Source organism: Aedes albopictus, chromosome 3, assembly GCF_035046485.1.
Source record: "Aedes albopictus strain Foshan chromosome 3, AalbF5, whole genome shotgun sequence".
NCBI lineage: Eukaryota > Metazoa > Arthropoda > Insecta > Diptera > Culicidae > Aedes > Aedes albopictus.
The window spans coordinates 160,766,810-160,794,739 of NC_085138.1; the positions used below are offsets into that span (position 1 = coordinate 160,766,810).

Here is a 27,930-nt window from a genome sequence, read left to right on the forward strand (position 1 = left end):
CGAGTTCTTGTATGCCTCGATAAGCCCACGTTCTGGCTAGTTGGCCCAGTCTTACTAGGGTCTACAGGACTTCGTATGCAAACCGGCTTAGAATTTCGGGTTGTATCATAATTTTATCAATCTTCTAAATAAATCCATCTTCTGACTTGTCAAATAATTGTTTTGATTATTTTTCACTCTCAGTTCCAGAGCTCGTTCCATGCTATTTTTATTGTGAATGTTCAGTAAAATGTTTTAACATAATTCTTGAGAGGTGTGTGTGATTTCTATCCCTTCCCGCGACAACTGTGGAGACACAGAACTACACTCGGTCTCTCTTCAGTAGGTTGGCTCCAGAGGCACGTCTCTCAGCATTAATATTCCTCTCGATGACCGCGAGGACGTGGCCGGTGCCTTTCTAGACTTTACCTAGCTTGGGACTCTCAAAGATGCACATCGATGTTTGACAGCTAACCTCAAACCCTATTCGTAGGTTTTATGTGCAATTTTGATGGTTCTTGTCAATCAGGGTCCAGGGAGCAGCAACTCACTCATGCTCATGCTCGAAAACTAAACAGTTTTAAAAGTGAAAATAAATGGCATGCTAGTTGGTTGGATGGTCTCATTTGCCCTCTATACAAAAAAGGGCATCGACTGGAGTGCGCGAATTACAGAGGAATGACACTTCTCAATTCAGCGTACAATTTTTTTCCGGAATTCTGTTTAACAGGTTAAGGCCGATTGAGGAGTCCTTCGTCGGAGAATACCAGGCGGGTTCTCGTGAGGGCCGATCAACGACGGATCAGATGTTCACCCTGCGGCAGATTCTCGATAAATTTCAGGAGTACAACTTGCAGACCCCTCATCTGTTTATTGATTTCAAGGCGGCGTACGATTCAGTGAAGAGAAATGAGTTATGGCAGATTATGATCGAACATGGTTTTTCGGCGAAGCTGATTAGACCGATTCGTGCGACGCTTGGCGGTTCGAAATCAAGTGTACGGGTTGCGGATGAAATTTCGCCATCGTTCGTAACCTTAGACGGGCTGAAGCAGGGTGGGCGATGCTCTTTCGAACTTACTGTTCAACATAGTGCTGGAAGGAGCGATAAGGCGAGCTGGTGTGCAGAGGAGAGGAACCATTGTTACGAGGTCGCAAATGCTCTTGGGCTTCGCGGAAGATATCGACATCATCGAGATTGACTGTCGGGCTGTGGAAGCCACAAAGACCAAGTACATGATTGCTGGTCCGGCCGTGGAAGTGATGTTGATGTTGTGGATGAATTTGTTTATTTTGGTAGTCTAGTAACGTGCGATAATGATGTTACTCGCGAGGTGAAAAGACGGATTGAATCGGGCCATTTTCGGTCTGCGAAACCAGCTGAAGTCCCGTAGGCTGCAAACGAAGACAAAACTCGCATTGTACAAGACTCTGATTCTTCCGGTCGCTTTATACGGCCATGAATCGTTGACGTTGGGAGAAGCTGATCGGAGAGCCTTCGGAGTCTTCGAACGTAAAGTGCTGCGAACAATACTCGGCGGTAAACTGGCGGCGTCTCATGAACCACGAATTGTACCAAATATATAAAAAGATAGATACAGTGAAGCGAATAAAACACGACAGGCTGCGGTGGGCTGGGCACGTAGTTCGTATGCCGGAGGAACGACAAGCTAAAACCATATTCAGCAGAGAACCAGGAAGGGGTCGTCGGCTTCGTGATAGGCCGCACACATGGTGGCTTTTTGCAGTTGAGGAGGACCTAAGGGTTCTAAACGTTTAGGTTGACTGGAAGCGATTGGCCCAGGACCGAGACCAGTAGAGGCGAATGCTTCATTCGGTGTAGACTCACCGCTACGAGTTTGAGCCCATCAAGTATCAAGTAAGTAAATGATATGAAAATTTCCTTAAATGTTTGGGAATTCTTACAGAAAATTGTTAAATTCGCAAAAGAAACACATTCTATAGTAAATGATTTCAGAAACTGCTCATTAATTCAACGGAATACATATCGCTAATATCACCAGTGTTTTGTTATTCAATGGTAAAGAATAATATTAGTGACAATCTTTCAAAAATATCCCTAGGAGTTTCAGACTAGTGTTTCCACACTAGTTACTGCAGGGTTTTAATTTATTTTTCTGAGCCAATTCACAGGCATCGATTTTGATCTTCACTTACCCCAAACTGATCTCACTCAGACACAAAATACCTTAGAAGAAATGAAAAACTTATTCATTGTTCCTTTTGATTCAGCTTTGAATTTCCAAGGAGTATGACATTGCTTCCTCGAGGACTATCTCTAAATATTCCCTCGGAGATCCTCCATAATCCTCTGCGAATACTATTATTTTTCTCAAGAGAATTTACAGCATTTTCTCCAGAAGCTGTGTGTCAAGTTTATCAGGTGTTTCTCAAAAAAGTTTTACAAAACTTCATCCAAAGCTTGAAATGAGATTTGCTTCCAATAAGTTTCTCCAAAAAGTTCAAAGTTTTTCCAGAAGGCCTCAAAAATGGTTCCAGAAGTTACATTAAGAGCTTCTGGAAGTGTTCCTTTATCAGTTTCTTGAAAAGTTTCTCCAGAAATTTCGAGTGGAGTTCTTTAAGGACTGGAATCCCTCCGGATGTTTGAAGCCTCTACAGTAAGTCGAAACGTTCCTCACATTTTGTATTGGAATCTAGTTTGACTTTCTATTTCACAGAATCGTAATTTGTTCTGTGGCTTAGTTGGTTGAAGCGCCGGACGAGTGATATGGAGTCGTGGGTTCGAATCCCATCAAAACAAGTGGTATTTTTTTACAAATTTAAAACACACACAGTGTTTTTTTTAACCCAGTTTTTTTTAGATTTCCTTCAGTATTTTTTCTAAGTTTACTGAAGTACCTTTAACAGGAATACATGGGATGGCCAAAATGTTTGGGATAGGCAACTTTTTTTCTCTCACAAAAATGTTCATCATGCTCATACAATGCATCAAAAATTCTCAAATTTTGGCTGTTTGTTCGCTTATTATAAGTGCATGATCGGTACAAATTTGAGCCTGATTGGTTAATATTTCGCAAAGTTAGAATCGTTTCGGTAAAACACTATTTTTTAGACAACTAATTTTTGAACTGTCATATCTCGGAAACCAGTGAACCGAATTGAATGAAATTATTAACGTTTATCAACAATATATGTAATATTTTCTCACGATGAATAAAGATATACCGGATTGACATTTTCACCCATATAGAGAAAAATTAGTCAAATTTACAATATCATGCCAAAATTACTAAATGTGTTATTCTTTCAAACCAATTAGGCTCTTATACATCTTATCAGAGATATCTTAAGAACAGAAGCAGAAAATCTTTGGATATCAATACTAAAATTTAATGACATTGATGTAAAAAATAACATTTTTTCAAGAAAGATCCAAAAAGTTTCAATCCATGATAACTTTTTTCAACGTTCAAAAAGTACCGTTCAAAATTTCATTAAATTCGATTCACTGGTTTCCGAGATATGACAGTTCAAAAATTAGTTGTCTAGAAAATAGTGTTTTACGGGAACTATTCTAGCTTTGCGAAAGATTAACCAATCGAGCTCAAATTTGTACCAATAATGCACATATAGTAGGTAAACAAACAGTCTAAATTTGACAATTTTTGATGCACTCTATGAAAAGTTACAGCGTTTTGAACTTTTTTGTGAGAGAAAAAAAGTTGCCTATCTCAAACATTTTTGCCACCCCCTGTATTTTATGAAGTTCATCCAAGATTTAAGCGAGCAGTTTATTCTCTTCCACATAAGTTATATAAAAAATCTCAATAAGTTCATCGAAGCAGTTTTTCTGGTATGCTTTCAAAAAGTTTCTCCAAAAAAATCCCAAAGTTCTTCCATAAGGTTTTCCGAAACTGCTGCAGATTTTTTTATGAGCTTCTCGAAGTGTTTCTTTAGAAATTACTTAAAAAGCTTCTTTGGAAATTTCTGGTGGAGTTCATTTAGGAATTCCTCCGCGCAAGTCAATTTTTAGTAAAGATTTCAAATTTTATACCCCAAGCTTCTTTCAAAGATTCCGTCTGTATTTTTTTCTTCTTTTTTCTTAATATCAATAAGTACAACCAGAATTTCTTATAATGTTCATTCAAAATTTCATCAAGTTTTTTTCTCTTACACAAAGATTTTTTGCTGAAATTTCTAGAGACTTTCTTTCAGCAATTCCTTTAGAATCCTCTGTAAGAATTTCTTCCCGTCGGAATATATCTGGAAGTCCTTTCAACATTTGCTCCAGCAGGTGCCATATAAATTCCTGAGGGAGTTTCATTAGATTTTTTTCTAGGAATTCCTCCAAAAAAATTGCTGGAACTTCTGCATGAGTTTCTCAAAAAAGTCTCACTGCAGGAGAAAAATGCATGATAAAGTTGAAAAATATAAACAGCATTCCCATGTATTTCATGCAGGAACTCTTAGACGAATTTCCGAAGAAACTCCATAAGAATTTTTTGAAGGATCGCCTAGAGGGCTTCTTGATGGAACTCCTGCACTTTCTGAAGAAACTCCCAAACCAATCTCTAAATCATCTCTTGGGGCAATTCCAGAAACAATTTCTAAAGATACTACCATAAATTATTATTATTGTCTTTATTATCGATATTTTCAGCCCTTGGCTGGTTCATCTTGCAACTACCAGAAAATGTTTGAAGGAATTTTCAGAAACATTGTTGCTAAAAATCCTGTAGTAATTTCTGAAAGACCACCTCGATGAACTCTTAAATATTTAAGAAGAAAGTCGTGAAGAAACTCCAGCAGGAATTTCTGAAGGAATTTCTGCATCACCCAACTAACAATCGCCAGCCGCAAACAAGCATGCATGCTGAATTGATGCTTTATAATAGTAATTATAACTGAACTAAAATTATGCTGTACACATTACTGTATAAATGCTATTTCAATTGAAAAAGAAGCCAATGTTCAACTTTTCGTATTGGTATTAACAATGATAAATTAAAACACTTTTCAAGCGTTTAATATGATTTTTATTCGACTCGCAGTAATTCCTTTACAACATAGTTTAACAAGACTTTTTTCTGCTTCTTGTTAAGTTCATGTAAAAATTAGCACATGTATCTGTATAATGTGTTTTTCTCAAGTCAAATAAGCGCTTTCGTATCATCATACTTCGACTCAGAGTACATGATGAAAAAACACGTTTTTTTTACTGAATAACAGCTGAATCAATATATTGTTCAGTCTTTAACCATAACGTCTGTGCTAATTCACCACTGCTGAATAGGAGTCGAAGTCTAATCATTATTAAACCACAGAAAGTTTATGTTTTGATATGAGCGCTGCAATTCATCATCTCTAGGATGGCGCAGATACGAAGGCATACGGCTGGCAATCGACGGATCTCGAGTTCGAATCTGAATTTAGGTAAATTCATCTATAGTTACTATTTCACAGTATTTGTTAACAGCATTAGATTCCAATCATAAACACTCGTGGAAATTGAAAAATTTTGCATTTTATTTATTTTTAATCATTTTTGCTAAAGCTGAATAACAGCTTTACTGCTTTACAGTTACTTCAAATGTGTGTGAACAAAACCCGAACAAAGGTTGTGCCTGAAAATTATCCAAATGTTATTCAGCATCAAGCTGAATCAATTCGTCGTAAAGGTGCTTGTAAAATGAGTGATTGTTAGTTGGGCAGTCTCTATAGGAACTCCTGAGGCACAATTTGCGGAAACTTCTGGAAGTATATCTGCATGAATCCTTGGAGACATTCATGCTCTTATTACTGAAGGAATTTCTAAATTGATTCGAAGATATTTATTGGAGAAACTCTTGTGGGAACTGGATTCGTGAAGAAATGTTCTACAGGAACTGTAAGAATAACTTCGAAAGCAAATTCTGAAAATTCTGAATACAATCTCATCCTAATTCGTAGAAGAAATCGTGTAACAATTTCCAATGCAATTTCAAAAGAATTGCTGAAGGAAGTCCTAGACGAAAATCTTGTTTTAACCTGTCCTCACCTTCAGATATCCGAGGATTATTTTAAAAAGCGGAAAGGAAGGGGGTAATGTAGCAAGGGTAGATATAGGCGGAAGAAGCTCAAGATCAAAGAGACTGTAACGAAGTGTTCATGAAGATATAATGCTTTGTTTGGGTAAAGCATAGGGTTCAAAGGTGTTCCAGGAAAGTTTCAGCAAAAATGTTGAAGATCATCCATAAACTTTCGCTGATAGGTTGATGTTACATAAATGACACTGTGCAACATCCTACAGGCCCTATACTTTATGGATCTAACTAGAGAACTAATTTTTCAAGATGTTCTAGGTCCTCCGCAGATAAAGACCTTATGATCTACATGCGATATATTCGCAAGATTTTTAAGATGATCTAGGACATCTTTGGAAAGTTTTGTTCTACAAAACTATCTTTCATTGACCTGTAAGATGTTACACCGCATCAGTAATCTAACAACAATGCGCTGATTACACTTATAGATTTTAAGGCCTTTACTTACTTTGGGAGTTCAAGAACATCTTTGGAAATAAGACCCCTTTCGAATCTTGCTTATGGACCTGTAGAATATTGCACCGTATCAGTTATACAACAGCAATCCATTAAATATGCTTGTAGATCTTAGGTCTAGATGACCAAGAACGTCTTTGGAGTTCTAAAGGCGAAACTGGAAGCAATTTCTTATTTTTTCAATTTTTGATTTTTTATTAAATAACGAAGCAATGTTTTCAAAATCGGTTTTCGTGCACATGTAGAGTATGGATCAAAGTATCTACTGATTTTTTTTTTTTTTGAGGTGGAAAATATTTTCCATTTTTGTAGAAACCATTTTTTGTGATATTTTGTTCAAAAATGGTTTCTGTAAAAACGAAAAACATTTTCCACTACAAAAAAATATCAGAAGATACCTTGATCCATACTCTACATGTGCACGAAAACCGATTTTGAAAATATTGCTTCGTTATTTAATAAAAAATCAAAAACCAAAAAGTGAGGAAATGCTTCCAGTTTCGCCTTAATGGAATCATGCTTCATGGGCTTGTATTATGTTGCACCGTATCAGTAATGTAATAACAACTGATTGGTAACGCTGGTATACCTTCAGGCATTTACTCGGGGAGTTCTTGGATGAACTAGAATACCTTTGAAAAGTAGTTCTGTACAGAACCATGTTCAGTGGATCTGTTGCATGTTACACCACAGCAGTAATGTAACAACAATCCATTGGTTACGCTTGTAGATCTTCAGGTCTTTTCTCAGTTCTTTGATAACCGAGATCATCTTTGGAAATTCGTTCTTTCCGCAACAATACTCCAAGGACCTGTAGCATGTTGCACCGTATCAGGAATGTAGCAACATTCCGTTGATTGTGCTTGTAGACCTCAAGCCTTCGTGGAAGTTCTTGGATAGCTGATAGGTAATGTAAAAATAGCCCATTGATTACGGTTATAGTTCTTAAGACCTTCACTCACGGAAGTTCTTGGATGATCTAAAACATCTTTGGAAAGTAGTTCTCTACAGCAACATGCTCCAAGGACCTGTGTTAACCTGTGCACCTGATGCTGCGGCGCATCAGTAATGCAACAATAATCCATTGATTACGCTTGTAGGTTCTTAAGGCCGTCTCAAAAAGTTTTGGATATTTTATGTGGGCTGAAGTCTGATGATCGAGTAACAAATTCAAAGTGTGAAGAGTCTACGTAGTTTATGAACAGCGCCTAAGTCAAATTCCATCTAGCATGCCAATCTGTCTCTCGAGGGGAATTTTCATCGTTGCAGAGCATCTTTTACCAAGATGGACAAATTTGTTCCGGCACTACCTGCTGTGCAATGCAATGTATTAAGCGCACGGCATCCAAAGCGAACATCAAACTTCTCCACCATCCTGGAAGGAAGCCAATATCCACGATCGCGGACAATAAACGACTCCTAGCAAAGGAAGCATTCGCATCTTTTGAACCCCGCCAGCTGCTAGTCCACCCAAGTATTGCACTTGATTTATTACCCCATTTCGACCAACGAACGGACGACGACAACAAAAGCCGGCTACGGACCTATGCAGCAGCCCCATCACCTCCTCGGGCGCCCTCTGCTCCCGCAGTCACCTAAAGTGCTGCCTGTCGGAACGCATCATTTATATGCACTTTTGCTGACGTGAGCCCGTCCATCCAAATACCATCGCTGCCCTGGCTGCTGCCGCCGGGACGTGTAGACTTCATCAGTCACGTCGCATCATTCGTTGATGGGCCGCGCGCTGCGCCGCGCCGGGTCGGAAGCCGCTTGAAGAGCATCAGCTATAATGTGGTGCGGTAAGACACATCCAGTGGAAAGAGAAGCGTTCCGACATGCGGCGGCCAAGCTCAAGTCGTCATCTGCGATAATGGCGGCGCAGCGGACAGAGTTTGCTGACTCTGCACGCGAAAATAGCTATTTTTCTATAATCTTTATTGTGCGAATTATGCTAACTGCTGGCGAACGATGACGACGACGACGATGGAGCCTGCTGCCGCAGGCCATGAATAGGATCAATCAAGGTTACCGAGCAGCAGCTCTGCTGCGCCAGTCAGTCAGTGGTGGGTTTTGTTCTTTTCAATATGGTTTGGTCGTATGATGGGGATTTTGCGACGTCTCTAAGCTAATGTGCGCCGGTCGAAGGCCGGCCATGAGTGAGTAATCAAATTAGTGGATTATAATGGATGGCGGGTTTATGGTTCAGAATGTGACACGTCAGGAAAATTACCTGGGAGTACTTAGCGGAGCGATCTGATTTATTATTTTTCGTATCCTTTGTATTATTTAGCTTATTGTGCAATTAAAACTAAATATTAAATACAGTTTTACGATATTAAAATAAAATCCTGTATTTATTATGTGTTATTTGACGGTATGATCATTAACCTCTGCCCAGATGCTTCTTTCCCTGCCTCACCGTGCACCGCCCGGGCTGCAAGCAACTTTAGGAAAGATTGGGTAACGAACCCCGGTAGGAAGTTTTGTCGTGCTGACAGGGAGGGGTGGGTTTGCTACTGCAAACGTGGGCGTCTGTACTCCAGGAGAAGCGATACACAATTGTGTCGGTCCTTCATATTAGGAGCGGCTGATCGACATCCGAGTGCCGGGGAAGCACTCTAAGCTCAACTATGTGTTCTGGTCCTCCGGAAGGTTAAAGGATTGGTTTCAAGCCCTGCAAGATCCAAAAACATGGCCATTCGTATGACCTTCTTCCAACACGTCCTGTCTTATCGTTACATCTGTAGATCGTCTATAGCAGACGGAATCCCAAATCGGCCACGTTTTGATCGTGGCACTAACAACATCGACTCCGAACACTACTTGGTGATGGTCAAACTGCGCGCCCAAACCTCTCCGTAATCTACAATGTGCGGTACCGACGGCCAGCTCAGTACGACCTTGGGCGACTGCCACTACTGGATGTCGCCTCAGCATCTCTAGCACCTCAGCATCAACTGCTGCAGAGTCTCGAGATAGCAGCGTCACCGAACGAGGGCGAGCTCCATGAGTCCCATCTAGGGGACTGCTGGAGTACGGAGTCAAAAGAACGATTGATTCGACGAGTAGTGTAGAGAAAATTTGAAGGAGAACAATGCAGCGCGGGCGGCCATGCTGCAGCATGGGACTCGGTAGAACGTGGGACGTTACTAATGCAAGCGGAAACAGGATACCCATCTCTTTCGGTAGAAGAAATGGTACCTGAAAAAAGCGGAGTGCGAGGAAATTGCTGGGCCATTCTAAAGAATCCCGGAATTTGTACCAGCCTTTGTACCGCAAAGAGAATGGTGCCGAGATAAACACGGGTGCCTCTTATCGGGCCAATGTGAGATGAGCGAAAGGTGGAAGCAGCACTTCGATCAACACCCGAACGGTGCAGAGAGCACAGGCACTGATGATGAAGGCAGCGGAAGAAATAGCTTCATCGGCACGGCAGATGATGGGAATCAACCAACTCCCTCGCTGAGTGAAGTCAAGGATTCCATTCAACAGCTCAAGAACAGTGAGGCAGCTGGAATGGATTGGCCATTTGTCTGTACCAGCTGATTGTCAGGATCTGCGAAACAGACCCACTTCCGGAGGAATGGAAAGAAGGATTAGTTTGCCCCATCTACAAGAAAGGCGACTAGTTAGGTTGTAAGGACGTCTAAGCAAAATTTTTAGAAAGACTGTGAAAAACACTTTTGCAATTTCTATATAAATCAGTATGTAGAAGCACTTCTTCATGAAATACTTAAGGATTTGTTCCGGATTCTATCAAAAACTGTTTCTGGGATTTTAGCAAAAACCTCGGAAGTGATCTTGAAATTCTTTCGTGGATTTCTATAGAGATGCTTCTAGAAAATTTCTTCAGAGTTTTTCCATACAAAAAAGTCCATGGAGAATCGCCAACCAATCTCGGCATATTTAGATAATTCTCGTGATGTAAAAAATATATTTTTTTCTGGGATTACTGAAAGCTCTAATGATATCTTAGGCAAAATGATAAGGCAGCATTTAAAATTCATGTAATTTTCACTTCAGATGTTTCTTTAACTCTTATTTTTCAGCAACTTCTTTTTTTTTTTGAATGGAGCAATCAAGCAGTCTCACGAACCGGATATGTCCCGGGTGCCCCAGGTAAGTGGCCAAAGTGGCCATTCTGGCAACATTGTCAGAATCCATCGTCCGGTGCCTCGAACTTCATGATTTGTCGAAACATGAAGGCAAATAGTCCTTCCAGGCTCCTAAGACCCCTCGGGTCCTCGGGTCCTCGGGTCGCAATACCTGGAATGTTCCAGATGCCCCCAGGGATGTGATAAAAGTGGCCATTTCCACAACGTTATCAAAATCAACCATGCGACCCCTTTAACTTCATGTTTTGTTGAATCATAAAACAAAATAGTCCTTTTAGACCCTTATGGCCCCTTCGGACCGGTCTGACCATACCCTGAATGTTCTGCATGCCCCCGGAATGTGGTCATTTCTCAAACAATGTCAAAATCAGCCGTGTGACACCTCAAACTTCATTATTTGTCGAAACAATAAGGATAACAGACCTTTTAGACTCCCATGACCCCTTAGAGTGGTCCTTGCCATTCCTGAAATGTTTCGGATGCCCCCAGGAAAGTGGTCAAAATGGCCATTTCCACAACGTTGGTCAAACGATTGATGGTGGCACCTCAACCTTCATGATTCGTTGAAACATGGAGGAAAATAGTCCTTCTAGGCTCTTCTGGCCCCTCGGGAACGGTCCAGTCATGCCCGGAATATTCCGGATGCTCCCAAAGAAGTGAACAAAGTCTCAAGGAACAAAAAATCTCCATTAGTACTGAAGAGAAACCTGAAGAAACTTGTAAACAATTTCTGAGGAATTTCTGAATATGTTTTCGAAAGAACTCCTGGAGGATTTCCCGATGAAACTTCTCAATGAACTCCCGATAAGTTTTCTGATGAAATTCCTGATAGTACTTTCAGGGTTTCCGATGGAAATATTGGCAGGATTTCAGATGGAACTCCAAAAGAAATCCCTGATGAAACTACTGGAAAAAAATGCTGAAGATACTAAGGATCTCCAATGGAACTCAAGAATCTTCTGGAAAATTTTCTGAGGCAGTTGTCATAATAACTCCAGGAGTATTTCGCGATGCCCAAGCAGCACACATGTCACAGAAAAGTCACCAGCGCCGTTTTTTGGTTGCGCAAGAGCTATATTTATGTTATTCTTACCTTAGAATTGAATTACTTGCGTGTGCAATCAAAAGACTGCGCTTCGTGACTCTTTTGTAACATGTGTGCTGCCCCAAGCAACACGCATGTTTGTTTATTAGCTACAGCAGCGCAAGTTTTGGTAATTAATATGACGTAATTTTAACACCGTGCTTGAATTACATCAAAATACCGTCGATGGGGGTGACAATGGGTCTGGGGGGTGAGATTGGGTCAAAACGGAGAAACATAAAATTTGAAATAGCTCATCAACTATCGCTAATTTATATTAAAAACTTTATATTATTTCAAAGAGAAGATGTTTTTACACATCATGATGCAGAATAATATGTTTAGCAATAATCGTTTTTTTGTTAAATTTGTCGCTAAACTTATATGATGAAACTACTAGAAAATCCTCTGAAAAAATTTCTTCTTCGTAATGTTTCACACAAGTGCCTAACCATAAATTTTCTTATAAGTGGTTAGCTGTAGGTATTACCTGGTTGATGCAACAAAAAAAAGCGGACTGTCGATGCACTTTTTATTTAAAAATTCAACATTTTCAACCCTATGTCTAAGTACCTAGAATGGGGGTGAGATTGGGTCAAGCAAGTTATCGAGTGCACTTAACCTTAACTAAAATTCAACTTGTTATCCAGTCCCCATTTGACGTTAGAGTGGTGCCATGTTTACCGTATCTTCATAAAAGCACGCTTTTTTTCAAAAATACATATGTCGAAGAAGTGTCAAGCGCGTGTGTTCAGTGTTCATACGTTTAGTGTCTAAAATCATTTATATCAATAAACCCATGCGTTTGGACAGCTCCTCTGATCATCAGCTAATTTGTAGTGTACTGCAATATCGTAAGCTCACAAAATATACTTGATAGCGTTTTTCTTCTCCACTCATTTTTTAAATTTTAAGAAAATATCGTGAAACTACCAGACGGTAGTGGCATTTAGGAAATACCGGGCCATAAAACCGGTAACATGACAAAATTTCGGAAGACGAACGAACGTCGAAAAATATCATGCTTTTTTTCAATAAATCTTTTATTGCGCCTCTCCCTCATTGTAATCCCCCTCCTCTTATGGAGGTTGAAACTTTAAATGAGAATGATTATGGTGGCTAAAAATGACGATACAACATACAAACTTTATTTTATCAAGTTTCAACCATTTTTTCGATTGTATTAGCCCTTTTAGGTGGATTGATCATCTTTTAATATTACCTAAGTTTTTATTCATCATGGTTGCATTGTATTTTAAGTAGGTTTACTAGATATGATCAATAAAATTAACTTGTATTCTTAGGTAGGCGACCCCCTCTAAGGGGTGAGATTGGGTCAATTTTCAATCATTTGTAGTTTAGTAGACAATTCACATAATGTGATACTTTCTTGTTAAACTATCATTACCATATAGAAGAGTATACATACCAAATAAAAAGTTGTTCTGACTTCAACTGCATTTGTTATTTAACAAACAATCTTTGAGTATCCTTTTTTGACCCATTCTCACCCCCAACGACGGTACCTTAAAACTTGAGATGCCGTAACTCTGTGTGTTGCTTGGGGCTTGAGTGAAACTACCTTATGAATTCCCGATGGGTTTCCTTGAGAAATTCCTGATTTCAGATGGCACTCCAAAAGATATCCCCGATGGGACTGCTGGACAAACTCCGGAATATACTCCAGGACGATTTCTTGAAAAAGCTCCGTTGAGGAATTTTTAAAACATCCTAAAATGTCGTGGAGAATTTCTTGAGGAAATTACTTAATAAACTTTCAAAGGAATTTCTGCAGGTTTTCCTGAAGGAACTCCTGGAAAATTCCCAATGGAAATCCTGGAAGAATTCCCGAAGATACTCTTGGAAGAATTTCTGATGACACTCCTGGATGCTTTCTTGAAAGAGTTCTTTTGAGGAATGTATGAAGGAGCTCTGGAGAATTTTAGAAGGAACTTTTGAAAATAATAAACAAAACTCCTTGAGTAATGCTTGAGCTTATTTCTGAATTCGAGAGATCTCATCGAGAATTTCCCGAGGAAACTCCTTAATGAATTTACCTTGACGAATCACCGATGGAACTCTTGAATAATATCCAATTTAGCTCCAGAAGGAATTCCTAAAGACACTCCTGGATACTTTCTTGAAAGATGTCTATCAAGGAATTCTTGAAATAAAACTCTACAGGAATTCTCAAAGAAACATTTATACAAAACATCGTGAAAGAGCTCTCAGAGAAAAAGTTTTGAAGGAAACTCTTAATCAATCTGCGAAAGAACTCCCGGAAGATTTCCCGAGGGAGCTCCTGGAAAATTCCCAATGAAACTCCTGGAAAGATTCCAGAAAAACTTCTGAGAAAATATTTTTAAGGATCTCTTTGAGATGAAGGAATTGCATAGATTATCGAGTAAACTTTTGAAAATATCCTGTAGGAAAGGCTCGGTATATTCGCCTCATTCTATTCATATTCACTCCTCTTTGCTAGAGCGAATCGAGAAAGATGCAGCAAACGGATTGTCGTGATCAAACACGCAACCCCATCACCAGTGGGAAGCGATGCGCAACTTGCTTGACATGGGTATTCGTTGCCGTTCGTTGCAGTTTAAATCGCAAGCGAATGAATTAATGGCAAATGGTGAAGAATGCTGGTGAGCGATCGAAGCGACTATCATGGGGAAAAAAGTTAAGTCAAGTCAATCATATTTCGGTCCCAATCAAGCATATTTATGCACTGAATTTTGTATAATCCCTTTTTGAGATTGTATCACGCATAATACAATAGGTCGAAGAATATTGGAAGCTTGAGCTAAGCAAAGTTTATGATCTGGTTAGAGCTAGAAATATGGTTGATTCAACGATATTATGCTTACATCAACAATATTTATGCTTGATGGTTTGACAGTTCACTTATTCGCATTCGATTTTTTTTTTTTTTTTTTTTTTTGAAGGAAATGGATGTTGTATTGTGATTTCTATTTTATCTCGATTGTCTATACGATTACTGTTAAAAATGCCAAAAACTATAGCTAATGGCATGAAACAGAAATTCAAATATATTTTTGAAAAATTATGAACCGATTCAGTTTTAGGACTGATTAATCAATTGCACCACCTTCAAGATTATGGCAGTTAATAGCTTCTTGCTGTTCTGGTTAGTCGTTTTTATCCATCACCTCAGACTCTTGAAATGCTTGCTGAACGATGACCTAATATTAACTACTTCCTGGCTACGCTTGCAAATTTGATGACACATACTCCAGCAAACTCATGAATGTCATATGAACTCAATCATGCACTTAACTGAGCTCTGAAAATCCTAGCGAATATGTACAACTACCTTAAAACCTAGCTAGAGTGATCCTTGATCAGATTAACGTCTGAAGGAGTTTTTGGCTGAAGGTCTGAAAAACTCTGCGAAGAATCTCAAATGCTCAAGATGGTTACGAAGCCTTTTGATGGTCCCTGGGAGTCTGCAATGACCCACAGGTATGTGAAGATATGTAATTATCTTCAGAGATATCTGATATTCCGTAAAGATATGTAATCATTCGATAATGTTAGTCCGTTAAAGTTCATGAACGTTCTTGATGGTTGCGAAGGGAGTATGGAGGTCCAATGTATCCCGCAGATATCCCCCAAGGTTTACAGCAGTGCTTCCCAAACTGTGCGCCGCGGCGCCCTGGTGCGCCGTGAACATCTCTCAGGTGCGCCACAGGCTCATGGGCCAAAACACAAAGAACAAACTCTTATTATTGAAGGTAGAATATACTTTTAGCTGTTTTTGTATTGTTTTGCAAAACTAGTATCATCTCAAACCTTTTTTTTTGTATTCGATACCAATGTTTTGGCTTTTTTCTAGAAGACTTCAAAAGAAAGTCTATCAAAGGGGTTTTCCCTCTTCAAAATTTTTAATAAGATACTTAATTCCAAAGTCTACGAATATTTTCCGGAATCTATAATATCCTCATGAAACATTTAGATTTAAAAAAAATATTTACGGAATTTTGAAAACTCCCGTAACACTCTCAAATTGTTGGACTTTTTATGATTCGGCTTAGTTTTCGATTTCATCAATAGCTTGTTATCCAAAGTAAGTATTTCAAGAAACTGTTTTGAAGTTCTTTCCATAATAATTTCATCTATAATTAATGTCAACCTCCAGGTCTTCGTGTTGTCTCAAACGTTTCGGGACGACAGTTTTAATTACATCACTATCATAACTTGTTAATTTGTCTCTATGGTTGAGATTTCCTCCTATAGACTAGTCTAGCTCCTTATCGTAAAAAAAAATCTGCGACAATTTATGTGTCGATTTCATGCATGATTCTGAAACCGCTTGTTTTGAGTAGTTGAAATGAATTGAGTTTTTTGAGTTCCGAATACAAAAACATGATCCCTCACCGACACTGTCAGCCGTTCTGACGGCTTCTGAACAATTCATTTTTATGTCTATTTTCCCTTAAATTTGGTAATCTACGTACCGTCAAGGCGCCATTCACCGTGTGCCTTCGAATATTTTTTCATTATTTCCATATTATGATTGAATGATATGACAATTTCCCTTCAATATCACCAATACAATGTTGTATTGGTGAAATTGAAGGGGAATTGTCATATCATTGAAAATAATGAAAACAATATTCGAAGGCACACGGTGAATGGCGCCTTGACGGTACTTTATTTAAAAAAAAAATAAAAAAAATTTGCAATGCAACCCTTCAGAAATCTAAAATTTGTGTTAAGTTCTGCGAATCTTCAAAAAAATTCTTTTTTTTTAATTATAAAAAAAACATTACATTTAAGGCTTTTTTACGATTTATGTTTCAAATTTTGAACTGAAAGTGTGAAAATTATTAAAATTCTTTGTAAAAAGTTGTTGGTGCGCCGCGAAAATTTTGAAAATTTAAAAAGGCGCCGCGGTAGCAAAAAGTTTGGGAACCTCTGGTTTACAGCATTAATTGTGGCTGTGGGCCTCTATAGCCACAGCTGTAAAAGCGTAGGTATTCATCATGAGTCATGACCATGCTGAAAGTGACGGGTTAGATTCCTGGTCGGTTCAGGAACTTCTCGTAATGGATATTTCCTTGGATTCCATGGGCATGGAGAATGCCTATCGTGCCAGCCACACTATATACGCATGCAAACTAGTCATTGGCATATGAAGCTCTCCAGTTAATAACTGTAGTAGTGCTCATAGAATACTTAGCTGAGAAGCAGGCTTAATCCCAGTGAGCACGTTACGCCACAAGATTTATTATTAAATGTTTTAAGCAATTATTGCATTCGGCATTCTCACAAAGTGATCAGCCCATTGAAGTCTGCGGTTTGAAGATGCTGGTTATGCGGTTTGTAAAACTCCCTATTCGTTGCTGTGATACGGAATAGCCAAATAGGATAAGTGTCACCGATATAGATCATTCAAGTTCCCTTTTAGAATGGGACTCTAGTCATCATATTTCCATGCACCAATCGAGCTTCTCTACCCACAGATCCATACAACAGACTGATTGATAAACTGTATTTACTACATCTGAACCGGCTCCCGCTATTACGCTTCTCCATTTATACAGTAGATACACTCAATCACAGAACCAAACAGTAGGTACCCACATTACCGGGGCAGAAATAATAACAACTTTCGATTGCTCTATAAAAACCGGACCGCGAGCGATCGAGGGCCTAATAGCTGCCGTTGAGGCGCTGCTGCTGCTGCTGCTGCAATCATCAGCCAGTGTAATCATATGAAAACGAACGCAACTGCGCGCACCAACAACGAGTTTCATTCCACTTCGCATATATGCACTTCTCTAGGTACCTATCTCCCTACCTGCCTACAACCGCAACGGATCTTGAATGAAAATCGAAAGTGGAAATCTTCCTCGGCTCTCCGTCCCCGAAGGAGCGAGAGAAAACGAGAGGAAAAGTGTGTCGGTTTTCCATACGAGGAGGGGGAAGCGGTATAAAATGAGTCATTACCGAAAGTCTTTCATCGAGATTTCTGATGACCTTGTGGGTAAGGCTTTGAATCCTATAGTCGGGTTAATGATCCTCCCAGGTTGGATATTCAAAAGCATGCAACATATAACGGTTAATGAAGCAGGAAAACCTCTTGAGAACAGCCATTGAAGAGACATGCCAAGGATAAGTAGAGTAGGCCTGTATTTCGTCTGAAGATTCATTTCCACACCAAAAATCGAAGCATTCCTTAACCCCACTTTCCCCCAACAGAGTCGCTGGAAACAGACGCACCACAAGTTATGTTACGAATCAAACCTAAGCGTATAATTGGTTTGTGCTTTTTGATCGATTGCTCGATGTAACCAAACCAATTTCTAGTGCGCGCGCGCTTACGACCATTACGTGTCTCGAAAGTGAACGGGAGAAAGACAATTGCGGAAAATTTGGCGCGTTTCAATTGTTTCATGCTTGTTCGTTGATGCTTCAGTGGCGGCGACATACGTGTAAGTACCGTTTTCATCCGCCACAGGGCACAAGGGGTGGCTAAGCACTTAATAGTTGATTGGTGGGACTCACCCAGCGACGTTTGGTATATGAACGTGGGTGGTGGCATTTTGTGTTCCGAATCGTTCGAAATTTAAGATTCGGCATTAGAGTTCATGGACAAAGTTTACAGCGGCATCTAGTGAAAAATTCCAATTCAAGTCGCTATAGGGTGGTACAATCAGCAGAGAAACGAATCGATCATAGCAAAAAACTACAGTACGGAGAGAAAGAGAGTGATTGCTGAAGCACAGAGAAGCATTAATAGGAACGATATGCGGAGGTTTTATGCCACTGTCATAGACTGCGCCAGTGTGCGCAATGTGCAATGACAAAAAAAGGTGGCAGCCAGATGGAATCAGTATTTCAAAGATTTGGTGAACAGTAACAATGAAAAAAATGAGTTCAATGCATTGCTTAGTAAATTACTCCAAAAAATCTCAAAACTATAGCCCTTTAGTCCCATAAAACTGGAAGATTTATTAAGCTATGCCCTTTTCTGCCTAAGTGTTCAATGCCATTAATGTATTGAAAACAAAACAAAAAACTAGAATGTGTGAATTTGATTTCTCACGAGCAATCCAACCACCACAAACTGCAACTTCAACCTGTTTGTTGTGGCAAAACTAATTACAACCTCGGACACAGCTCCATCTAGGCAGAGACCGTGTAAATGAGTGCAGAAGAAAAACGAGAGTGACAGTAATGCCTTGAGGGCCCGGTCCATAAACCGCTGCACAACCACCGCCACAGATCAACTTACGTACGGATGAGAAGTGTGGCAAGGTCGTTCCAAGTATTACCTTTTTTGCTTTCCTTCCAACCAAGTGGCGCATTCGTTTATCTCGCGCCGGGTGGAAACCACCTCTCTCTTTCTCTGTTTTGTACAATTGATTGCCACTAGCAGCAGTAACACGAGCTAGAGCTAGGTCACCCACCCAGTAAGAATTAATTCAGCAACTTCAGCGATTATTTTGACCAAATCCCATTCGCGACTAAACGAAATGAAAAATTCAGTAGATCAACGATAACAATGCGGCAGCGTTGTTATTCCGAAAGGCGAACAATTTAGTGGCCCATAAAATACAAATAGAAATTGAGAATTGATTCTGTAAAATATGCAATACAAGTTTGTTTCTACAGATAGGAGATCCCTAGAGAGATCCTTTCAATGACTGTTTGAAATATATTACCTGTATTGCAAAGTTTACGATTATTATATATTTTTTATACTTTTTTTTCGTTTCTTTTTCGGTTTTTTTTCTTTTTTCGTATTTTTCATTTTTTTATTTATTCAGTAGTAGTGTACTTTGATAATGAATACACATAACCAAAAATCCATCCAACTTGTTCTATAACTAATTTGAGATACACAGTAGTCCTTCAACTGCCGTAACAATTCCATTTTTTTATTTTTTATCATTTTTTCTGTAACGCAACGCAATTACAGCTTGTTCCTTCAGTTACGAGATCCTATTAGAAGCTCTGTAAGAAATGTTACCCTATTTAATTTACCTTCAAAGAAAAATTTGTCCTGCGTAACAAATACAAATTTCGAGAAGAGTTTTTAGCAAAATATTTACATTTAAAATTTTGAATCGGTACCATTTGTTAATTTATTTATTTATTTTTATTTTTTTTTTGTTTAGTGATTGTATACTTTGACTATGCTGCATTTCAAACCAACTTTTTTAGCGTACAAGTTTGTCCTTCAACTGTCATAAAAACCTTTTGCCATTCCAAAATGCCATCGTAACCGCGTTTATGTGTGATACAACATCGACGATTGGTTGTTAGTTGATAATCCGTATCAAACTCACACAGCCTGCGTAAAACAGCAGGCTGGCAATCAAAACTAATTAACGATAAAACACGCACAAAGTTAAAAATAAAATCACACACTCAAAACCAATCGAAGTAGTAGAAGAAGAAAGCATCCACTCGCAGCGCTGCAGACGAGGCGAGGGCACTTACCGTGTAGGTGAATTGGAAGTACGATGGCGTTACCGCATCACCGTCCGAGCCGAGGCCCTGCTGCGGGGGCGGTGGCTGCTGCTGTTGGCTCAGGCTGGTCCGGCTGCCCAACCGGCGGCTGTTGGCACTACTGCTGTCCACGAAGAGGGTCTGCTCCTGGTACGAGTCCGGCGGTTGGTTTCGGTTTATCGTCGAGGGAAAAAACCCATTCCGGGGGTTGTCGAACGTGGGCACGAAGCGGCCCTGCGACTGGGCGAAGTAGAAGTTGTCTGCAAAGAGGGGGAAGAGATTGAAAGATTTGAAGTTATTAGACATTCTCTCGAAATTATCTCACAATTATAAAAAAAGTACATTTCGCCGCCTCACCGCTCAACTTTTGAACTTCCATTTTGAGTTGCTGTTCACCAATATCCAATTATCTGGGTCAGTTCAAGTCATGGGCTCAGAAGAGGATCAGTTTCAGTCGCTCTCGAGGGGAAGAGCAGCTGACGAAAAATTGCAAGTACTAGGAATTGAACTCACGATCATTCGCTAATGAAGCGAACATGTGTCCAATGGCTGCCACGGCGAATTTGACTTTGTGAATTATGGATCTCATGATTGCACCGCATTACAATTTAGTATTAGTGTGGTTGTTTAGAATGTTTTCTCAGTTTATTCAAGGAAATGTTAGCATCTTCCCATTTTCGACTTTTTTGTTTTTTTTTTGTATTTTTTTTAATATTTAGCCGCGTCGTCCGTCGTCCGATCAGGCTAAGGCCGGAGTGGCCTCTGCTGTACATAGTAGCCGCCTCCATTCCACTCGGTCCATGGCTGTTTGTCTCCAGTTCCGCACTCTGCGTAGGGTCCGCAGGTCGTCCTCTACTTGGTCGACCCACCTAGCTCGCTGCCCCGATATTCGCGGTATGAACGATGGTTGGTTCTCTCAGCAGCTGATGCAGCTCGTGGTTCATTCGCCTTCTCCAAGTCCCGTCTTCCATCTGCACTCCGCCGTAGATGGTACGCAACACCTTCCGTTCGAAAACTCCAAGGGCGCGTTGGTCCTCTGCACGTAGGGTCCATGTTTCGTGCCCATAGAGGACGACCGGTCTAATCAGCGTTTTGTAGATAGTTAACTTCGTGTTACAGCGAACTTTATTCGATCGTAGAGTTCTACGGAGTCCAAAGTAAGCTCGATTTCCTGCCACAATGCGCCTCTGCTGGTGTCGTTGTCGACGGTCACCAGTGAGCCCAAGTACACGAATTCTTCAACCACCTCGATTTCATCACCGTCGATATGAATTCGAGGTGGCGGGCGCGGTGATTCCTCCCTGGAGCCCTTTGCCATCATGTACTTTGTCTTCGACACATTAATGACTAATCCGATTCGCCTGGCTTCACTCTTTAGTCGGATGTACGTTTCCGCCATCGTCTCAAATTTACGAGCAATAATATCAATATCATCGGCGAAACCAAGCAGCTGAACGGACTTCGTGAAAATCGTTCCACTCGTGTTTATCCCCGCTCTCCTTATTACACCCTCTAAAGCAAAGTTGAACAGCAAGCACGAGAGACCATCACCTTGCCGTAACCCTCTGCGAGATTCAAAGGGACTCGAGAGAGTCCCTGATAAAAACACAGCCGCACTAAGACGATAAAATCAAGCTGATCGGTTCATGCGTTCGTGAGTTAAATGGAACTCAAACTCCTTTTCAAATATACAGGTTGGGTCAAACATAAAGAACATCAAGAATTACAATTCACTCGATAGGATAAACAACAAGTCACATAAGTCACTCGAATTTTTAGAGCATTCCACATATGCCACATCCATCTACTTTTGCACGAGAAACTCAATTCAACCCGGATGCTGTTCATGTCGTGTGAATCACCAATCGTAATGCTGTGACCTTAATCGTCTAAAAAATTATAAGTACCTACATTTTATTTCGTTGTCCCTTTGGCCTCAAGAACAAACCTGCTTCTGCTTTATAGCTTTACCACGCAATATCACGCTGAGACTTCCTTCTGGGTCACCACCACCATCTGCCATTATTTTTTCCTCTCTCGATTACCGAATTTGCATCGGGAACTTCCTCAACTGCTGCGCTGCGAAGCGACGAACGCAGAAGAATCGTCCAAAATACACCGCAACCCCGCTCCTTTGTCTTGCACTCTCGTACAACCAGGTACAACCGTGTTTGTTGTGAATGAACGGCGGTGTGAAGAGCACATCGTCGCCATCGCAATGGAAATACCACCACGGGACCAAACCAAGATGACGGAAGACCGGGTTAAATAATAATGCGGTGATGCGGCCGAAAAAAGAAGCATTAACACTTAAGTCAGCCCGTGCCATTTCATAACCTGAAGCATTGGTAGGTGATGGTGCAGTGATGAGGCTTCCCCAACAGCACAACTAAATCTGACGACCACGCTGCTGACATCGCTTTTGTGCAGTGCGAAACTCCCACCAATCAACGGATCGTCGGCTCGTACTACACAGCTGCAACGGCGTTCATAAGAAATTCACATTTAATTTCAGTTCAACCGCGTCTAGCCCGCGCCCAATTGGGGTGACGGCGCGTCGACCTTCAAGGTCGTCAAATCAAAGTCTGTGTCTAAATGAGTCACTTTGCTTTGATGCAGACACGCCTCTGATAATCGTTTCCCCTTCCTTCTTTATACTTTCCCATAGCAATTTTCCAGTTTATTGATTGCAATGCCTTGGATGGTTGTCAGATTAATGCACCCACAGAACCCGGGTAACCAAAAAGCGGTAAAAATGGCATTTATTCAGCAAAATTTCAATGCTTCGTAAATGCATGACTGCATGACATGTAAGATAACACATATTCAATAATAGTACCTACACAGAAAAAAATGTAATTAAAATTCAGGTAGAAATCATGCACATAAAGGGATTAGAGTTAGTGCATTTTTACATGAGATATAATGTAAAATTACATAACCATCGTGTAAATTTCCACAACCATCGCGTAAACCATCATGGACTCCAATCGGTTACGTTACTATTAGCGGAAATTTACACGATTATAACGTAACTTTACATGATATCTCATGTAAATATGCACTAACTCTAGCATTCCCTTCATGTGCATTATTTCTCGCTGAATTTTACATGAATATTTTGTTTCTGTGTACTACCTGCCCAAACATCATTATGATGACCAATAAGTCTTGTAGATGTTTTGAGAACCGTCATAAAACCTAATGCCTTTTATTTTGATTTAAGAATGATTCTAGGAACCTCTTCCAGTCCTAGATTTGACGTAAAATTGTTAAGGTGCCATTAGACTGTTTGTCACTAGGGGCGGGACACCTCTAATATTGATTAGCGGTATTAAGCAGTATTAAGGAATATTAATCCTAGAGGAAATCCATTCTTGAACGAAGTAAGCCATGCTTATTGAACTGGATTTGAAATGTCAACATGCTCTCGTTGAAGTACCGCTTTTAGGTTTTAATATTGCCAGAATGAAGCTCCTTTTCGTACTTCTCACTCCTGGATCAACGATTCCGGACATAACGCTGGCGGACCTGCATTAACACCTATGTCTCAAAAGTTTGCATCTGCGATTCTACGATCATGGAAAGATCATTTCAACTGAAATAGTCCACCTGCGGATCAAGATGGTCAATTCAATATTCAATTAGCTAGACAGATGGAAGTTTGAATACGTGGTCAACTATTTAATTCGTTTTTTTTTTCATATTTATTGGATATGCACAATTGGACACAATCATTTTACTCGAGTTGAATGCTTAGGACTTGTATTGAAAGTGCATCAAATTACATTTGACGAAGCCACCTTGTTGGTTTTTCCCGTCCAGCGACACAAGCTTTTCCCAGAGTGCAGTTGAGCTAACGTTATTTTCACTACTGAAATGCATAATCAAAAGATATTAGATTTAATAAATCGAAAAGAAACTACAGACAAACCGTATTTCCTCAGCTCTTGTTTTCGTGACAGTTGGTAGTTGTATGAAAAGTCATGACATGCTATACAGAAAATGTTTCGGTGAAGCATGAAGATTAGGAAACTAATATTTATTAGGCGGTATTAGCGTCTGTATTAGGCAGTGTCCCGCCCCTAGGTTTGTCATTATGCGAAATATTTGCTATTGAAGTCCGACATTTTTCCAAGGTTGCTGTGATTTACGTTGAGTTGGTCATTTGTTGGGCTTGTTTGGCCAAATATTTGTCACGTCTAATGGCTCCTTTACTTGAGAGATCTGCCCGCTGGCACATAACATAAGTGGAACTCTGGCTCAAAAAGTTGATGCCTTTCCGAGTTCATACGCTGGTATACAGGGCATCGAAATGTCAAATGTATTATAACATTTTTGCCATACTATTTTTCAGCATGTATACCATTTTTCATTGCTGTGAAGTAAAACAAAGACCTCATAGATCTAGACTGGCAGCACGTGGAGATCTAAAATAGGACATAAATTGTAATAAATCTTTGTAAACTAAAGTCGAAAGTACGTTTTATGGCTTTATATATTAAGGGAGAACGATATGTGGAACGTGGATGTGTTATTTCCAAGATTTCAATGAAATTGTGGCAACATGAATAAGTGGATTTCCAGCAGCTAATTTTCCGCATATCTCAGATGCCAATCTTCGTTCCTGTATTCTTTGCCAAAACTGGAATACTGGTTGGATCAGATGTTTTTGGGCTGAAATATAAACGACTCATAAGAAAGTGATCATTCGTCATAAATATTTCCAAAAGTCCCAGTAAAGAAACAGGGGTGTAAGCAGTAATAAATAACAAAAGTTCCATAAACAAATAGAAAAGTGCATAAATAAATCAAAAGTTTCCATAAATAATTGATTTTTGAGCAATTAAAAATGTCAAAAATGCAATGAATAATTCAACTGTTGCAATAAAAAAAGCCAATTTTCCCACCAAAAAACTTCGAATTTTCCATAAATAAATCCGATTTTTCCATAATAAATTAGAAAATTCACAATAAAAAAATATCGAAAAAGCAATAAATAATTCAAAAAGTGCAATAACAAAAAAATAAATTATCAATAAATGTCAAAAAACGAGCAATAAACGTAAATGCATTTTGAGCCAAAAATTACTTAGACCATGTGGCGAAGCCGCATAGAGGATTGAGGAACAGAGGCGACAGAAGGCCGCCGAAGTTTCCGATATCCGATGCACCGCAACTGCATCGATTCGGTTCTAGGCAAACCACAGATTCAAGAATTTGCCCGGTATAATGCAAACATAGGGAATCGCTCCACTTGGGCGGTGGCTTCTATATTCGTCTATTTTCCACTATAACTCAGTCAAATTTGAACCCATTGACACTACTTTTGGAATGTGGTGAGATAGGTATAGTATCTACCCGTGTACAACCTTTCAAGTCAATTGGTTCAAAATTGACTGAGTTATAGTGGAAAACAGACGAATATAGAAGCCACCGCCCAAGTGGCGCGATACCCTAGATGTTATCCCTTTTTTTAGGTCCGACGAGCGATAGCGAGTTCGGACAGCAAGCAATTGCTCGGTAAATTGCAATCATAGTTACGCAAGCTTTTCAGTCGATTCAGTCATATAAGTGCGATCCAGAATTTCACTGCCTCATACTTTTCTGCATTTGTTTTTCATGGGTAATTTCGTCATTTTTTATTGCATTTTTTGAATTTTTTATTGCTTTTTCGATATTTTTTTTATTGTGAATTTTCTAATTTATTATGGAAAAATCGGATTTATTTATGGAAAATTCGAAGTTTTTTGGTGGGAAAATTGGCTTTTTTTATTGCAACAGTTGATTTATTCATTGCATTTTCGACGTTTTTAATTGCTCAAAAATCAATTATTTATGGAAACTTTTGATTTATTTATGCATTTTTCTATTTCTTTATGGAACTTTTGTTATTTATTACTGCTTACACCCCTGTTTTTTCACTGGGACTTTTCGAATTATTTATGGGAAATTTTGTATTTATTATGGAACGTTTAATTGTCTGCCGATGTTTTTGCCTTTCTCGTACACTAAGTGTACTGTAAAGGCTATATGTTCACTCCAAAAATGATCTTTTGATAGAAGGCCCGGAGTGTCGACTCACATATACCAATCAACTCAGCTCGACGAATTGAGGTGATGTCTGTGTGTATGTATGTGTGTGTATGTGTGTGTGTATGTGTGTGTGTATGTGTGTGTGTATGTGTGTGTGTGTATGTGTACAAAAAAACTCACATCACTTTTTGGCAGTAAACCTCATCCGATTTTAATGACCAATGGGTCATTCGACGCGGAATCTGGTCCCATTGTTTTCTATTGAAAATGGTTCGGATCGGTCCAGCCGTTCCGGAGTTATGGCCATTTACGTGTTCCGGACCAGTACCCTTGGAAGGGGCCATACATAAAAATGTAACAAACACATACATGCGACACATCAAACTGTGGCATTTTGGATAACCTGATGAACGTTTAGCAGGAAAACAGTCTCAGACCATATCTGAACCGGTAGTGTTCCGGAACCGGTTCCGGATGTCCCGCCGGAAGTGGCCAAATATAAAAGTGAACTAAAGCCATGCATGCGACACATCAAATTGCGGAAATTTCGATAACCTGATGAACAGTTAGCAAGAAAACAGTCTCAGACCATATCTGAACCGGTTGTGTTCCGGAACCGGTTCCCGATGTCCCGCCGGAAGTGGCCAAATATAAAAGTGAACCAAATCCATGCATGCGACATATCAAAGCGCGACTTTTTTATAACCCAGGTTGGCTTTAAAAAAGACTCAGACCATATCTGAACCGGTAGAGTTTCGGAACCGGTTCCGGATGACCCTCTGGGAGTGGTCAAATAAAAAAGTGATCAAAGCGCGGCTTTTGTGATAATGAAAGGTTGGCATAAAATAGACTCAGACCATATCTGAGCCAGTAGTGTTGCGGTACCGGTTCCGGGAGTTCCGCCGGAAGTGGCCGTATATAAAATTTGACATAGTTTTTACATGCGGCACATCAAATCACAGATTTTCCGACAATTTGATGACCTTTTATGCTAAGACCACATTATGGACTGTCAGTAGTTCCGGAACTAGTTCCGGGTTTCCCTCCGAAAGCGGCTGAATATAAAATTGTACCAAACCCATGCATGCGACATAGCAAAGCGCGGCTTTTTTGATAACCTAACAAACGTTTGCAAGCAAATAGGCTCAGATAATTTAAGAGATTATCAGTAGTGTTCCGCAACCGGTTCTGAGCCGAAAGTGAAAGCAAATCCGTGCATGCGATTGAGGTATCACGGCTATTTAGGTAACATGATGAACAGTTGCAAAAAAATAGACGCAAACCATATCAGTGTGTTACGGAACCGATTCCGGTTGTCCCGCCAGAAATGGTCAAATGTAAAAGAGAACCAATATATGTAACATATCAATGACTTATTCAGTAACATGATAAACGATAGCCAACAAATAATCTCCGACCATATTTGGGAGAACCGGTAGTGTTCCAGAACTAGGTACGAGACGAGTAGCCCACCGGAAGTGGTAAAATATAGAAGGGAACTGAACCATAGCGGCGTTTTTTTTTTATAATCTGATGTAAGGCCATCAAGAAAATAGTCTCAGGCCACATTTAGAACTTGTAATAATATTTCGGAATCGGTTGCGGGTGTTCCTTCGGAAGCGATTTTATAGAAGTCTCCAGTTAGCCTAGTGGTTAAGGCTTTGACTCCCTGAGCATAGTGTATCATTGTACTTGCCTCACAATATACAAGTTC

At 39.8% G+C, this 27,930-nt stretch overlaps 1 protein-coding gene across 1 annotated transcript in view; it reads right to left on the reverse strand.

The window, feature by feature from the left end:
* Nucleotides 1-27,930, reverse strand: part of LOC109422687 (mucin-2) — a 322,828-nt gene that overhangs the window by 93,578 nt on the left and 201,320 nt on the right. The window contains exon 2 of the mRNA XM_062856767.1: nt 20,172-20,440. Within this exon, the coding sequence (XP_062712751.1) occupies nt 20,172-20,440 (269 nt within the window). The remainder of the gene's footprint in view (nt 1-20,171; nt 20,441-27,930) is intronic.